Source organism: Limulus polyphemus, unplaced genomic scaffold (assembly GCF_000517525.1).
Source record: "Limulus polyphemus unplaced genomic scaffold, Limulus_polyphemus-2.1.2 Scaffold4145, whole genome shotgun sequence".
Lineage (NCBI taxonomy): Eukaryota > Metazoa > Arthropoda > Merostomata > Xiphosura > Limulidae > Limulus > Limulus polyphemus.
In genome coordinates, this window is record NW_013669755.1 from 71,636 (window position 1) to 88,935 (window position 17,300).

Below are 17,300 nucleotides of genomic sequence, written 5' to 3' on the forward strand. Positions count from 1 at the left end.
CATATAATCACAATAGTTCCTATGTAGCATATAATCACATTGGTTCAGTTGTGACATATAATCACATTAGTTCAGTTGTGACATATAATCACATTAGTTCAGTTGTGACATATACACACATTAGTTCCTATGTGGCATATAATCACAATAGTTCCTATGTAGCATATAATCACATTGGTTCAGTTGTGACATATAATCACATTAGTTCAGTTGTGACATATAATCACATTAGTTCCTATATGACATATAATCACATTAGTTTCGATGTGACATATAATCACATTAGTTCCGATGTGGCATATAATCACACTAGTTCAATTGTGACATATAATTACATTAGTTCCGATGTAGCATATAATCAAATTAGTTCCTATGTGACATATAATCACATTAGTTCCGATGTGGCATATAATCACATTTGTTCAATTGTGACATATAATTACATTAGTTCCGATGTAGCATATAATTACATTAGTTCCGATGTAGCATATAATCACATTAGTTCCGATGTGACATATAATCACATTAGTTCCTATGTGGCATATAATCACAATAATTCCTATGTGGAATATAATCACATTAGTTCAGTTGTGACATATAATCACATTAGTTCCTATATGGCATATATTCACATTAGTTCCGATGTGACAAATAATCACATTAGTTCCTATGTGGCATATAATCACATTAGTTCCTATGTGGCATATAATCACATTAGTTCCTATGTGGCATATATTCACATTAGTTCCGATGTGACATATAATCACATTAGTTCCGATGTGACATATAATTAAATAAGTTCCAAAACTAAGGCTATATTTTCAACACTCAGAAGTTAATTTTAAACGATCGCTGGATTTTGTTTCTAATACTTGAAAATAATTTAAAACTTAACTCAGTTTTTTTCCCATGTATTAATAATTTAAACATCTTTATTGGGCAGTACTAAGTAAAGTATACCAAAACATCAAGTTCTCAAAGTAAAATTTATGTTTTCCTTCAAAAGTATAAACATACACACAACTATCTATCTATCTATATATACATATATATATATTCATATGTGTGTTGCTTCATCCCTCTCTTCTATTTAAACCGGCCCGGCATGGCCAGGTGGTTAGGACGCTCGACTCGCAATCTGCGGGTCGCGGGTTCGCATCACCATCCTACCAAACATGCTCGCCCTTTCAGCCGTGGGGGCGTTATAATGTGACGGTCAATCCCACTATTCGTTGGTAAAATAGTAGCCCAAGAGTTGGCGGTGGGTGGTGATGACTAGCTGCCTTCCCTCTAGTCTTACACTGCTAAATTAGGGACGGCTAGTGCAGATAGCCCTCGTGTAGCTTTGCACGAAATTACAAACAAACAATCAATCTATTTAAACCTGCCATAAAGCAATACGTATTTCGTATATTCACCAAGATTTTAGAATGTGTTCTGGCTGTGTCTATTTTTTGAACTAGAGGGGTGGCAACCATTCAATAGCACCCACCGTTGGACTCTCAGATCTTTACTTATTTATAATTTATAAATATTTAAATGTTTTATTATCAATATATTTTACACGAGACACCCGATTCATATGTTTATTATTCAATTGAACATATAATGATTAATGTGAAAAATATATCCACAACTTAAGCCTATTTTTAATGCGGTTCATGTGCTTCTTGCATTGTTACTGTTTCTGCTTAGGTTCAAATATTATGGAGTAGCGTCAAAGAAAAAACTTTAAAATCAATCAACAGGGCTTTGCTAATGAATTAACAATAAGGTCATGACTTTCTTTTGTTTGAAGAAGGATAGATGCCACAGAAAGGCTAACATAGATAAGATTCCGAACAAGATGATGTGTAAGAGCTCCCTTAATCTCACGTCTGAATATGTTGTTGTGGTAAAGAAGCATAACGAGATTATTGTCTTATGCACAATTGTTACGTAATAGATATTCATTAACTGTTGTCTTATGTTAGGAAGCGTTCAACAGCGTGGTTTCAAATGGGGCTCACTCATTAGGCTAACAATAATCTTTATCTTCTGTGATAGTCTCGAAAAAGTAAATACCTGTGTATTAATATGATCAAAAACAAATGGAAAGGTAAGTTAGTGGTTACCATAAATGTTTATAAGTAAATGAAACATTATCATAAAAGTTTAAGATATACTTTTAGTAATAGTACAAATAATAGTTAATAAACTCTGGATGACTTGCAGACGTTTTAAGCCAAACATGAAGATAGATAGATTCTGAGAAATATTTCCTCAGCGAAACACTTTGATATTTCAATGTTCTATCTCAGCTATACTGCACGATGAGCAACACGATCAAAGTTGAACATCTTCTGTTTGTTTGTTTGTTTGAAGTTAAGCACAAAGCTACACAATGGGCTATCTGTGCTCTGCCCACCACGGGCAGACATTCCACTGTGCCACTGGGGAGCCCCATCTTCTGTTTTTGACATCTGTGGTTAATTAAAAAAAAAGACTCTAGATGTCGTTGTAAAGCAAGACGTCCAAAGCTATAGGTTGCTGCGATGTGCTTCTTTCTATTTTTATATAGGAATTGCAAAAAATGAGCTGTAGATGTCGCTGTCGAGAAATTTCTGTACAGCTTAAAGTTACTGCGACTTACTTCTTTCTATTTTCATATATTTAATTTATTTAGTTAAGCTTCTCTCAATAAGTACTTTACATAACAACACCTGTTTCTTTTTGGGATTATCATTACAGAAGTAGCGATAGAATTCCTGGAATATTAAGTTTTTTAGTTTGTAGATTTAGAAATATTATATAACAATAATTTAATATCCAAATAAAAAATATCTCCGGCTTCAAGTTGTGAATTCGGGTATATTACTTATTTAAAATATCCATATAATCTGTTATCTGTTATTATAATAAAGTTATCATTTGTATAGCTTCGCGATAACAAATTAAAAATTATTTGTCGCTTGTAAAATGCCACTTGTTCTATTTGAACAATTAATATCTGACTTTTTATTCAAATTGTAATATTTCACCACCAGATGTCTTAACATTATCCAGTAGGAAAACAAAATGTTGGTTGTTTCTCTAGATTTAATAATTTTCTTACTAAATTATTTCTGATTTTAGAATGATGGTTCGCCTTTAATTGTCTCCCAGTGGCACAGCGGTATGTCTGCGGATTTACAACGCTAGAAACCGAGTTTCGATACCCGTGTTGGGCAGAGCACAGATAGCCCTTTGTGTAGCTTTGTATAAGCAACAACATCGCCTTTAATTTTAAAACAGCAGCAAGTTGATTAAATTTGTATTAACTGACAGAGCTACACAGAAACACACATGAAATCTAGTAGATTTTGTTAATTCTTTTTTTCTCCAAACATCCAGATCCTGTTTGTGATATTTAATAACATCCTTATGTTACGATTGAAAATAGAAGTGGTTGATGATAAGTCATAATGAGACATAAAAAACAACAAAATACACAGGTGACTAAAGACACTCGTAACTAATAACACGTCGATCATACAGTAAAAGACAGGCGACCAATGATACGTCTGTTTGTTTTGAATTTCGCGCAAAGCTACACGAGGGATATTTGCGCTAGCTGTCCCTAATTTAGCAGTGAGAAGGCAACTAGTCATCAACTAGCCGGGCCAATGATACGTCGATAACACAATTAGAAAATTAAAAATCAATATATTTTTAGATTTATTTGTATTTGAGGCTTATAATTCTCATGTGACCTGATAATATATAAATTGTAATAGACGTAATATAATTCATATAATTAAAGCAATATTTATACAAACGAATTAAAAAGAAAACAAATATGACGAAGGTTCAGTCAGTGGTGATAAATGGAACTTTTAATAAATCTTCATCGAAAAAATGTTTTCAGTATGTTTCATTTCCATAAAACTAATGAAAGTACTTAAACTGAGCATTTTGTGAGGTATATAAAAACTGTTCAATTCGTACAGTGATTGATCATATAAAGTACGTAGGATAAATCTGAACATCGTGAAAAGTGGTCTCTTAAAAATAAAATGACTAACAACGTAGGAACAGTATTTGTGATTAATGGATTATAAATCAGATATAGTCATTCAAGATAGTAAAGTTTCTCTGTTGTATATTAAACGAATCTGTCTGAAAGGTAATGTCCCCTCTCCAATGGCTTAGTATTAAGTAAGCAGGCTTACGAAGCTAAAATTCGGCTTTAGATACCCGTGACGAGCAGTGCACAGATAGTCCATTGCGAATCTTTGCGCTTAACAACAGCGAAACGAAGACAGATAGAAATATCTGTTTGATAAGATCTCATACGATTACACAAGTAGATGTGCAACTTGATGCTTATAATAAGTTGATGGAAACATGCAGCTTTTAAGGTGATTGGAATGCCATAGGCTTACTTGCATCGATGGTTGCCTTTCAAATCGGTCAACAAATGGGCACGAGACACGTGGCCCACAATATATGTTTCAGTTATTTCTAAAGGGAGAAAAAAAAGTGATTGGTGATTTCTATTCCACCTTGTATATAACAGTTGCTAAATATTTTAAATTTTAATAGCCGATAAATACACACACAATAATAACACACAAAACTAGATATTATGTGAAAATAACCATTATGGAAAGTTTGTTAGTCCAAAGGTTGCCAAATTTCAACAGTTACTAAGGTAATTTTATCTTGAACCTCTTTCTGACGTCATATGCCGTTATGGAATAACCAATGTATGTGTTTCTCTCACAAAAAAAAACCAAAACAAACAACGTTGGACTGAAGAGAGGACACGTGAAGATGTCGAAACTTGTGTCTATATAAATTTGGTATTGTTCCGTTATTGCGGACTTGCTAAAAACCAGATTTCGATAGATATAGCGAGCACAGCACAGATAGCCCATAATGTAGCTTATCTTAACGATACACAAAGAAAAGAAAATTTATTCTGGATTTAAACATTATTTTATGTTAAATTGTCGTTTTTAATTCTTCCTTAAAAATTCCAATCAGCTTTCATCTGTTCAGCGTATATCAATTAGTCATGAAAAATATAAATAGTTTATTTACAGTAAGTTGTGTATTTTCAGAGGATTTTTACGGAGAAGAACTACTGGAACTTTACAGAAAGTAAATAATGCACTGTTTCAAAGTTTGTGTTACTAATTATCACGTGCTTGCCCATTCGTCAAAACATGCATTCATTCAACAGACTTTTCAGCTAATACATTAAATACAATATTGAAAGCAAAATGCGATTTACATTCAACAAATGCTCTTTTCAGCTTCTACCCTTCTTCTAGAGCAATGTAAAGAACTACATTTCCTTCTTATATATCATTTAGTAGTAAGAACTTACGAAAATAGCTAAACATTAATAATGTACAACTATTGTTTTAGATTGCTTTCACGATGTTTAAAAATTACAGTGTTTTCCAGTGCAGTTTGTGCACAACGCTAGGCGTGGTATTATGACTGACTCTTAGATACAGATCGAAAAGTTCAAAGTTCGACTTGTAATATGTCGCCGATGACGCCCTTCACTATTAGATGTGGAGGGATTGTAACTGTGACAATCAATCCCGCTAATCCATTATTAAGAGTAGCTATGTAGACGGCAGACTGTGACATTCAATCCCGCTAATCCATTATTAAGAGTAGCTATGTAGACGACGGAGTGTGACAGTCAATCCCGCTGTTCCATTATTAAAAGTAGCTATGTAGACGACGGAGTGTGACAGTCAATCCCACTAATCCGTTATTAAGAGTAGCTATGTAGACGGCAGACTGTGACATTCAATCCCGCTAATCCATTATTAAGAGAAGCTATGTAGACGACGGAGTGTGACAGTCAATCCCGCTGTTCCATTATTAAGGGTAGGTATGTAGACGGCGGGTGCAGTTGACTGATTATCCTCTCTCTCTCTCTCTCTAGTCAACATTTATTAATTAATGACGGCTATACCCGAACATGAGATAGTCATTTCGCTAATGTTTCACGTTTAGTGAAGAGGTAGAAATATTCCACCTTCTTTATAATGTATGAATAACATTCTTTTCCTTGGTTGAGAATATCATTCTTAGTAATTTGCAATCTTTCTATTCTTCTGGCTAGGATGTGTTTGCAAGTCTGTCTGAGTTTAATTACTGATTTGTGTAAAGACAATATTTAATTAACACTCACAATGAAGTATAATCTGTATATTTTGGCTTTAATTTTTATTTATATAATTTCCAGAGTATTGAACCATTTGTTAAAACACAATTGTTCTCTCCTAACTTCTTGTGGTTTGTTAAGGTCTGATTACACTGGGTAATACAATGAAAGTTTGATTACATTGGGTTATATAATGAAGGTCTGATTACACTGGGTTATATAATGAAGGTCTGATTACACTGGGTAATACAATGAAAGTTTGATTACACTGGGTAATACCATGAAGGTCTGATTACACTGAGTAATACAATGAAAGTTTGATTACATTGGGTTATATAATGAAGGTCTGATTACACTGGGTTATATAATGAAGGTCTGATTACACTGGGTAATACAATGAAAGTTTGATTACACTGGGTAATACAATGAAGGTCTGATTACACTGGGTAATACAATGAAAGTTTGATTACACTGGGTTATATAATAAAGGTCTGATTACACTGTGTTATATAATGAAGGTCTGATTACACTGTGTTATATAATGAAGGTCTGATTACCCTGGGTAATACAATAAAAGTCTGATTACACTGGGTAATACAATGAAAGTCTGATTACACTTGGTAATACAATGAAGGTTTGGTTACGGTGGGTAATATAATGAAGGTCTGATTACACTGGGTAATACAATGAAGGTCTGATTACACTGGGAAATACAATGAAAGTCTGATTACACTTGGTAATACAATGAAGGTCTGATTACACTGTGTTATATAATGAGGGTCTGATTATACTGAGTAATACAGTGAAAGTCTGATTACACTGGGTAATACAATGAAGGTCTGATTACACTGGGTAATACAATGAAAGTCTGATTACACTGGGTAATACAATGAAGGTCTAGTTATGGTGGGTAATATGATGAAGATCTGATTACCGTGGTTAATACAATGAAGGTCTGGTTAAACTGTATAATACAATACTGAACTATAATTTCTAAAGTTCATTTCCGGAAATTTTCTTGTTTTGACAATTTACTTTTATTATCTTAGTTTTAGAAGTTCTAAGTAAAAGTTAGGCTTATCAGTATTAGTTGTATTAGTTAGTCAATAGCTTTCCAAAAGAAATGTAATGAATCATCCTATAGTAAGAAATTTTCAGTCCAGTGCTGTACTGCATCTAGAAAATGTTATGAAAACGAACGTAAAATATTCGCCTTGATATAATGATTGGTTGGTTGGTTGGTTGTTTTGAATTTCACGCAAAGCTACACGAGGGCTATCTGCGCTAACGGTCCCTAATTTAGCAGTGTAAGACTAGAGGGAAGGCAGCTAGTCATCACCACCCACCGCCAACTGTTGGGCCACTCTTTTACCAACGAATAGTGGGATTGACCGTCACATTATAACGCTCCTATGGCTGAAACGGCATGTTTGGTGTGACGGGTATTCGAAGCCGCGACCTGCAGATTGCCCGTCGAGCGCCCTAACCACCTGGCCATGCCGAGCCTGATATAATAAACTGCCAAGTTTTGGTTTTCATCAAACGTGAGCGACATTTGTGTCTTTAAAAATAATCGAATTCATTACATGAGCTTCCAGTACATGAACTGATTGTATAATACTTAATGTTAGCAACCTGTGTTTAGAATTTGAGGGCTATCGTCTGTATTGAAAGTTGTTTAATATTGCTTTAGGGTAGAACATGTGATGAATCTTCCTATAGCTAGACTATTGAATATTCTTATGTTTAATATTTACAAATAGTAGAATGGTGTTTTCCGGAAGGTGGTGAGTTATTCAAGCAAGACAACTGAATAATTATTTATTTATCTAGTCCAGTAACGGTTTCCAAAAGAAATGTAATGAATCATTCTATAGCAAGTCCATTGAATAATCTTATTGTTTTTAATTCATCTGGTCCAGTAACGGTTTCCAAAAAAATGTTATGAATTATTTAATAACACCGCTGAATATTCATAATATTTCATACTTCTGGGATTCAGAAATTTACTTTTGTTTTTGTTTTAGGCCATAGGTCACTCCTGACAAAAAATATTCATTATGGAACTCATTACATTTTCTTTCATGAGAGGCCTCATGTTCGTTAACTTCGGTGTCATACGCTTGTAATTTAATCAGCACAATGAATTTGTCTGTCTCGGGCTCATGCTTTACGAACTCATAAAAGCATGAGCATTAGCGACGAATCTTAAAGTTCATATATGTTTATATGATCTGTATCCGTTCATTCTGAGTGTGTGCTTTGTATCTAGTTGGCTCTTGAACTAATTATATCTGTCATTGTATAGAAAAACGTACTAGCGATAAAAGCGCTAGTTTCTTTTTTCTCTCAGTGTGTATTCACAAACATAAACCTAAAAATGTTAAGTGATGAATTAATCTGCTGACGACAAAATAAGACTTCCGTTTTTTTTGTTTTTTTTGGTTAAAAAAAAAACTTTTGTCGTATTTTTTTAATGTAAGAGCTAAGGGTAAATCCTAACGTATGCTAACTCTATACTTACTAATGACATCTGATCATATTCACTTGAGTATCCACAAATTAAAGTTAAACTATCTGAAGAAAAATATTACAAGAACTGGATGAATCAAACATAATTTGATCTCTCTTATTATTAACTTATTGGTTTCGTAAACATAGATTAGCAGCTGAAGAAATTGTGTTTTAAGCTCACCTTTATAGATGGGCTTCTCTTTTTTCATAAACTTGACTTTGAAGAACATGTTTTGTTGAAAAAACAAAAATGGACTCCACTGCACCCAGCATGCTTCGATTTCCAGTTGACTAACTGTCCAAACGTAATGTCGTAAATTTGGAATTGCAAGTGTAGTTTTGTTTTTATTTGTATTTTATAGTTTTATAAACGACGCTTTCTGGCTTTACATTGATAAACTTACAATTCAAACAACTATTTATAAATTCAGTTCCAAAATAGCTGGTTCATTCTTTAAAAACTTTATTGAAATCAACACATTAATTGCTTGACTATTTGATAATTCCAGATCAAAAACTAGAAAGTTCTAATGATATGTTTCATAACAATATTTGAATGTTTCAACATTTCATATAACAGTATTAGAATGTTTCAACATTTCATATAACAGTATTAGAATGTTTCAATGTTTCATTACAATAATAGAATGTTTTAATGTTTCATATAACAGTATTAGAATGTTTCGATGTTTCATTACAATAATAGAATGTTTTAATGTTTCATATAACAGTATTAGAATGTTTCAATGTTTCATTACAATAATAGAATGTTTCAATGTTTCATTACAATAATAGAATGTTTCAATGTTTCATTACAATAATAGAATGTTTCAATGTTTCATTACAATATTAGCATGTTTCAACGTTTCATTACAATAATAGAATGTTTCAATGTTTCATTAGAATAATAGAATGTTTCAATGTTTATTACAATAATAGCATGTTTCATTACAATATTAGCCTGTTTCAATGTTTCATTACAATAATAGAATGTTTCATTACAATATTAGCATGTTTCTACGTTTCATTACAATAATAGAATGTTTCAATGTTTATTACAATAATAGAATGTTTCAATGTTTCATTACAATAATAGAATGTTTCAATGTTTCATTACAGTAATAGAATGTTTCAATGTTTCATTACAATAATAGAATGTTTCAGTGTTTCATTAGAATAATAGAATGTTTCAATATTTCATTACAATAATAGAATGTTTCAATGCTTCATTACAATAATAGAATGTTTCATTACAATATTAGAATGTTTCAATATTTCATTACAATAACAGATTGTTTCAATGTTTCATTACAATATTAGAATACTGTACTCTAGAAAAGTAACTTATGATTATGTTGCAATAATTTTTCTTAGACTAAATGTTTTTCTTATTTTCAGTATTTTTATAATACTAAATTTAATATTTATAGCCTTATTGTAACGTTTTTTTTTTTCTGTCGTCACGTTGATTATACTTCTTGGAATTCTTGGTGTTTTTTTTTAGCATGTAAACGAAAGGAAGAAGCCCCCCAGCAGAAAAAACACAACCAACCTAAGAAACCGCGTCTCGTCTTTACCGACCTCCAGAGGCGGACGTTACAAGCAATCTTCAAGGAGACCAAAAGGCCTTCCAAAGAAATGCAGATTACTATTGCACAACAACTCGGACTCGATCTAACTACAGTAGGGAACTTCTTCATGAATGCTAGACGTCGTTCTCAAGACAAGTGGGCAGAAGAAAGTAAATCTCAGCCACAGGATAGCGCTGCAGTCGGCAACGTCAACGTATCTTGTGTGACACTTATCAATAGCAGCGCCCCCTCGCCATTGTCACCCTCAGCAAACTGTGAGTCACCGACTCTTTCAACAGTTTCGGTCAGTAATTTAACATCATCCTAGATTTGTTCAAGCATACAGTTTCATGTAACATCAAAAGTTTTCATCATGCAAAATCAAGACTCTTACCATAATGATAAACCGGCAGACTTAATGAGAGCTGCCAATGTCATTAGTTTATCACTTTTTGTTTTGATTTTCACCACAAGAATCGTGTACTTGCCTGCTAAGTTACGTGACAAGTATCGCATACAAAGTGTTTTCGAAGCTCAAGCTCAACTTTAGATACCTCTAGGTGGTGTCTTAACATTCCTGAAACCACTATAATAATTATGCACATTTGTAACCTTGGTTTCTTGACTAAATCATTTCATCAAAACTTTCTCTCGGTATGGAAGAGCTCCTAAAGTAAGGGCAATAATGTCAACATTACTGTAGTCACTTGTCAGTACAACTAACTACTTAAACAAGAAAGAAAAAAAAATCATAATATATTAACAAAACATTTTACGAATGGATGTTTATGTATTTTTGCCACGTTACAAAGCGTGAATATTCCGCGTGTTTTTCTTCATCATGAATGTGTAGGGCTGATTATTACTATCAGTACAATTCCTATCATGAAACTAAAAACCATTCCAGTATTTAAATTGTGTGTTAATATACATAATATTTTAAATTAGAATTATATGTTTTATATATATATTTATTTATTCTATTATTTAACAAGCTACTTAATTCGTTAAATACTCAGTTCTCAACCTTTTGAAGTTTGACATTAATACTTGTTGAGATTATCTTAAATTGCGACGAAGACTACGTGTATGAATATGTTTCTAGCTCAATGCAGTTAAAGGTCACGCGTTTGCATTGCATCAATTGTTTCTTGCATAATTAAGATATTTTGACTGGATTTTATAAAATTCTCTGACATTCCTGATATATAACAGAGATTGAAGTGTTGTAGACTTATTGGTTAGTTACACTATCCGACCTACAGAGGCGGATTGTGTTACAGATTAACTGGTTTAGAACAGAATTAAGATCTGGTTGGTTCATTAGATTATTTGACTTACAGAGTTCGAATTATGGTAGAGACTGACCTTTTGTGGGTTAGTTACAACGCTCTACCTAGAGAGAAGGCAAATTATAATAGAATCGCTTTAGAACATAGTGAGAAGCTGGTTAGACATTAACAGTTTTTAACCCGCATATAACTGAATGTGTTGGAGATAAACAATATTGTAGGATTTATAAAAGAGGTTATTTGATTTTATCTATGGTGTTATTCCTTATTATTATTATTTAAGCTACTTAGTTAGTTTAGATATTTAACCTACAGATCATAGACACGCGCGCGCAGTGTTTTAATTGTGGTTTTGAAGCAGGCGGAACGCCCTTTCATGATCTACTTTGACATTCAAATCACAAAACCAAGAAAGCAAATGGCTTGAACCCTGAAGAGGCGGCACGCCGTTTCGGACCGTTCCACCCCAGTTTAACCCCGGCGGACGGGGCATGTGGGTAGACAAGTCAGAAATATATATGCTAAAATTCTCTCTGAATTAACCAGCTTCATATAAAAACACATGTGATGAACTTGTAGCTCGTAAATTTGCTGCAACAAATATCTGTGGCGAAAGATTCAGATATTTAACTTACCCAAACGCAAATTCCTTCTTTTTTCTAACCCCTTGATGACAAATATGTAAATTTGTAGTAAATATTTCGCGCTTTCTTTACTGGAATGAGTTATTCTATGATTATGATAAGAGAACATAGAGTAGGATTCGCGTAAAAAGATCTTATGACTCTTTCGGTTATAGGGTTTTATTACGTAAAACGAGTCTTAGATTATTTTAGGAGATCTGTAACCATATATAAAATAAAGTTAAACAACTATTGGTGATATAAATATTAACATATTTATTTTTCATTACAGTTTTTTTTTCTTACGCTATCATTTTTTTTTCTTTTCATTATGTCCTATTAAAATTCGGAATACATAGGTTTTCTATTGGAAAATAAAAACAAGTAGCTATTAACTAGTTGTAATTAACCGGAAATGACAAGATATGGTGAGTAAGCCATGAAGTTTGTTGTTGATGTCTGTTATAACTGTAAATTATCTTTAAAGAAACGGTTGTATTAGCTACTCTCTGCTGTCGGTAAATGTCTTTAATTTTCCAGTTTAACTCAAGTAAGAATCTTACTAGTGTTAGTAAAAGTTAGCGTGAATGAAATACTTAAGTGTGAATATTTCTCTAGATAGAGTGAAATCTATGATTACTCTTACAATCAAATCATCCAGTTTCAAAATAGTTCCTAAAATTTCTTAAGTAGTTTATTTAAAACTTTTTTTTAAAATTCAGATTGTATAATATATAAAAGGAGTTATTTATTTTTATTGTAGGAATGTTCATGAGATTGGTTATTTTTTCCAAATATTTTGATTTTAATCCTACTTGTTTACATATTTACAAATGAAATATAGAAATGTGGAGAAAAATTATATATTTTATCTAATTTATTACTCAAACTCACAAATATTTTATTTTAAAATAAGAGACGCTGCTCATGAAGTTGATATTTTATAGCATTGTAGTTTATACATATATTTGTTTTATGAGTGAAGAGTTTCGCTTTTTCATGTTATGTTTTAAAAATTAAGTTAATTTTATGATCTCAAAAAATTCACTCTGAGAACGAGATTGCTAGTCTGAATGTTCGATCTATAGTTTTAATGCACGTGTGCTTGCATTTTTAGTGTATAATCAGTAACGAGTTGTCTTTTTTTAATTTACAAACGTTCACATCCTGAAAATTAATGTGAAGGTGTTAAAAGTAGTTGTTCACATAAAGCTCTATATTTTACTGCAAATTACACAAGTTTATGTTTATCATGGTGAGTTGGAGACTTACAGCTTCATAAAATGTGTTATCTGGAAACTCTGGAGTTTAATGTTTTCTCTTAGATAGGTACGTTTATTTGCAAACACATTTAAATTAAGATCAATGCACATGAATGTTCAGTAACAAATCTTTATGTGATTACATGGCAAAGGTATTTTAGGAGATATTAAACTATTTTACTTAGAAACAATAACAACTGAATACAATCAGAATGAAAAGGATTTGATTGTAAAAAGTGGATATTTCGCAAGTTAATGAAAGAAAAAAATATTTCAATGAGATAGCTTAAGATAATAATTTCACATTAACCTAAAATAAAAGATTGATGGGCTTACTTGTGGTATTTTGCGTATGTAAGGATTCACTTTGCCATCAAGTAGCTTATTATGTTAACATCAAGAACCAAGTCTGTGCCACTTGCAGATCTTGGTACACAACCTCCTGTAGCGTAAGTCAAAGATACTGTATTGAATGGATGTTATAAAGGAGTACCCAAAAGTTCGTTTGTGGACATGTTTCTGTTATATGAAATTGCAGAATCATTCATCCTTTATACTAATTGTGGAGTTATTATTAAAAAAAAATATTTGTGAGAAAATTATAATTTTGTAAACGTAAATATTTATAAAAAAAGAGGGTAGTCTGGCGCAAGAATAATTACGAAGAACATTTAATTGGTAAACTACTTTGGCGTCACAAAATTAATTCGATTTTGATTGATAAAAGATCCTTGGTCGTGAAATTTCTCTCAAATTATTTTTTACTCAAAAATTCTCATTTGGTAATGACTCCTTATAAATATATAGAATCTTAGAATGACTCTAAACCGCTTAGGATTTAGAGCTATATTTTTATGATTAATTGTAGACAGTTGTTTATTTTTGTTGTCTTTTTTATGATAAAGTAACGATTTGTTTAAATTCATTGATTATTTACATAATATCCTCTTTAAGAAATATTAGTAGTTGTTACATGCAAACACGTAAAATGAAACCGTCTTGTAGCTTGACAACTGAATTTCCTGTCCGTTTGAAGATAATATTTTATTATAGGGCACAAACCATTTCCCTAAGATGAAACGAGAGACGAGTTTCAGTTGATACCAAAACTTTCGAACATAAAATGCTTCTGTACGATAAATCTCAGTTGTTCAACAGAAACTTCTAATCAAAATCTGGCTATAAAAAGGTTCATCAAGATTGTCACAGCTATTTTTCTACTGTATGTGTAAATAAATATGGTTCTCTGACGTATAATTATTCCCCATTTTAACCAAAATCTGTCTAAAACTGCCTGACATCTACTGTGTAATAAACAAGACTTTTTCAACAAAAACACTACAACATAGTGACCCTAGACGTCCAACATGAGACTACAACATAATGATCCAAGACTATCCGACACATAGTACAATTTGATGATTCAAGACCATTTAACACAAGACTACAACATAGTGATCCAAGTCCATCCGATACAAAGTGCAGCTTCATGACCCGAAATTGTTTGACACAAGGTTCTATATATAACATAATAATCCAATATTATAGAACTCAAACCTCTACAACATAGTAGCTACAAGTCTATCCGAGATCAACTTGTAGAAGATAATAACATAAGACTTTAAGACAAAAGTATACAAGCTAGGAACGAAACTGCCCGAAAAGATAGTAACAGAAGATTGTGCAACACAAAATGCTACACACGTTTTTTCACACAGAATTCTACAAGATGATAACACAAGATTGTTTCACACAAAGTTCTACAAAATGGTAACCAAAGATTGTCCGACATAAGTTCTACAAGATGGTAACACAAGATTCTGCTATACCGAATCCTACAAGATTGTTTCATACAAAGTTCTACAAGATGGTAACATAAGACTATTTGAAATGAGTTCTACAAGATGATAATACAACACTGTTTGATATGAGTTCTACAAGATGGTAATACAACACTGTTTGACAGGAGTTCTACAAGATGATAGTATAACACTGTTTAACAGGAGTTCTACAAGATGGTAATACAACACTATTTGGTATGAGTTCTACAAGATGGTAATACAACACTCTTTGACACGAGTTCTACAAGATGGTAATATAATACTATTTAACAGGAGTTCTACAAGATGGTAATACAACACTATTTGATATGAGTTCTACAAGATGGTAATACAACACCGTTTGACATGAGTTCTACAAGATGGTAATACAACACGGTTTGGCATCAGTTCTACAAAATGGTAACGCAGGATTATTTCACACACAGTTCTACAAGATGGTAATACAACACTATTTGGTATGAGTTCTACAAGATGGTAATACAACACTCTTTGACACGAGTTCTACAAGATGGTAATATAACACTATTTAACAGGAGTTCTACAAGATGGTAATACAACACTATTTAGTATGAGTTCTACAAGATGGTAATACAACACTCTTTGACACGAGTTCTACAAGATGGTAATACAACACCGTTTGACATGAGTTCTACAAGATGGTAATATAACACGGTTTGGCATCAGTTCTACAAAATGGTAACGCAGGATTATTTCACACACAGTTCTACAAGATGGTAACATAAGATTGTCTGATCAAAATTCTCAGTGGCTTATCTATACTTTGCCTACCACGGGTATGAAAGTCCGAATTTTAGTGTCGTAAACCCGTAGACTTACCGTTGAGTCATTGGAGGGCATCATATATAATTTCTAGAAAATCGTTTTGATGATGAACTTGTGTCAGCTTTCTCACGTACAAAAATTCCGACACCCAGGGAATAAATTCACAAAATAATTTCAGTACGCCAAAAAAAAAAATCAAAAAAATCTAGGTATATATATTTGTCTTTCATTACTCTGATAATACAGAAAGACTGAAGAATTTTGTGAATATCGTTTGAAAACCATCCATAGAGTTGAAGCTAAAACGAGATATAACTCAAACAAAAAACGAAAGGTTATTTTCCATATTTATGAGATTTTAAAGAAAGCTATGGGAGAACGCTGATTTTCATAATTAAATGATTAAATTTCACGAATAGATATAAAAAACACATGTAGTTTTAGATACATTACTGTCTGTAATTCTAGATTTAAAGAAATACGACAAAACTTTTTAATAGTTTTAATAAACGTTTTAGACTGAAAAGGGAATTTACCAAATCCAGAGTGGAAAAAAAAAGCAGCTTAAAAGCTTTTTTCTACTGATTTTTGAGAAGGTCATTTTAATTGTTTTAGAAATACGTAAACGTCAGAAGCTCACAATTTTATGAAATACTAAAGTTCACAAATAGAAATGACATTCTACTTGATTGTTATATTTTTTAATGTACTACTTAGGCAAATATCTCATGGCATTTTGCCTATTATTCTAATTTTTCTTTGTCCTTTACTAGGACGTTTTGGGATTTTGCACAGAGACACTTTAACAACTAGTGCTCCAATTAGTCTTCCTGAATTTGGGCTGTTTAAGATAAATTTTCTTATATATTAGTTTGTTCTCAATTGGTCTCCCTCCCGTAACCCGTTTTGTTGTCCCCTGCGTTTTTTTCTAGACTTTTCTAACTCCATTGATTTCCATTTGTTCTTGTTCTACTTTTTCATTCTTCACAACCCGTGTTTTTTCGTCCTCCATCAATACATTGTCATTTTATTAACCATTTTCTCTTTTCTCCTTTTGCTACTTTAGACTGTGAATTGGAAATACAATCGTGTTCCTTCAAAACTCTGACCCTTAATATTAACATGACTTTGAAATGTTACCCCTTTGCTAGCATAGTCAACTTTGACGTCTTTGGTTAACTACGCAAGCTTCTGTAATAGATGCTTGGAACTTAGCTTTAGAGCTAAGCATGATTAATTTGAGGAAATTCCCTCTCCCTGTCA

General features: G+C 32.3%; 1 protein-coding gene across 1 annotated transcript in view; it reads left to right on the plus strand.

The window, feature by feature from the left end:
- Positions 1-12,889, plus strand: part of LOC106470656 (hepatocyte nuclear factor 6-like) — a 39,086-nt gene extending 26,197 nt beyond the window's left edge. The window contains exon 2 of the mRNA XM_022399286.1: positions 10,170-12,889. Within this exon, the coding sequence (XP_022254994.1) occupies positions 10,170-10,564 (395 nt within the window). The 3' untranslated portion in view covers positions 10,565-12,889. The remainder of the gene's footprint in view (positions 1-10,169) is intronic.
- Positions 12,890-17,300: the final 4,411 nt, after the last annotated feature.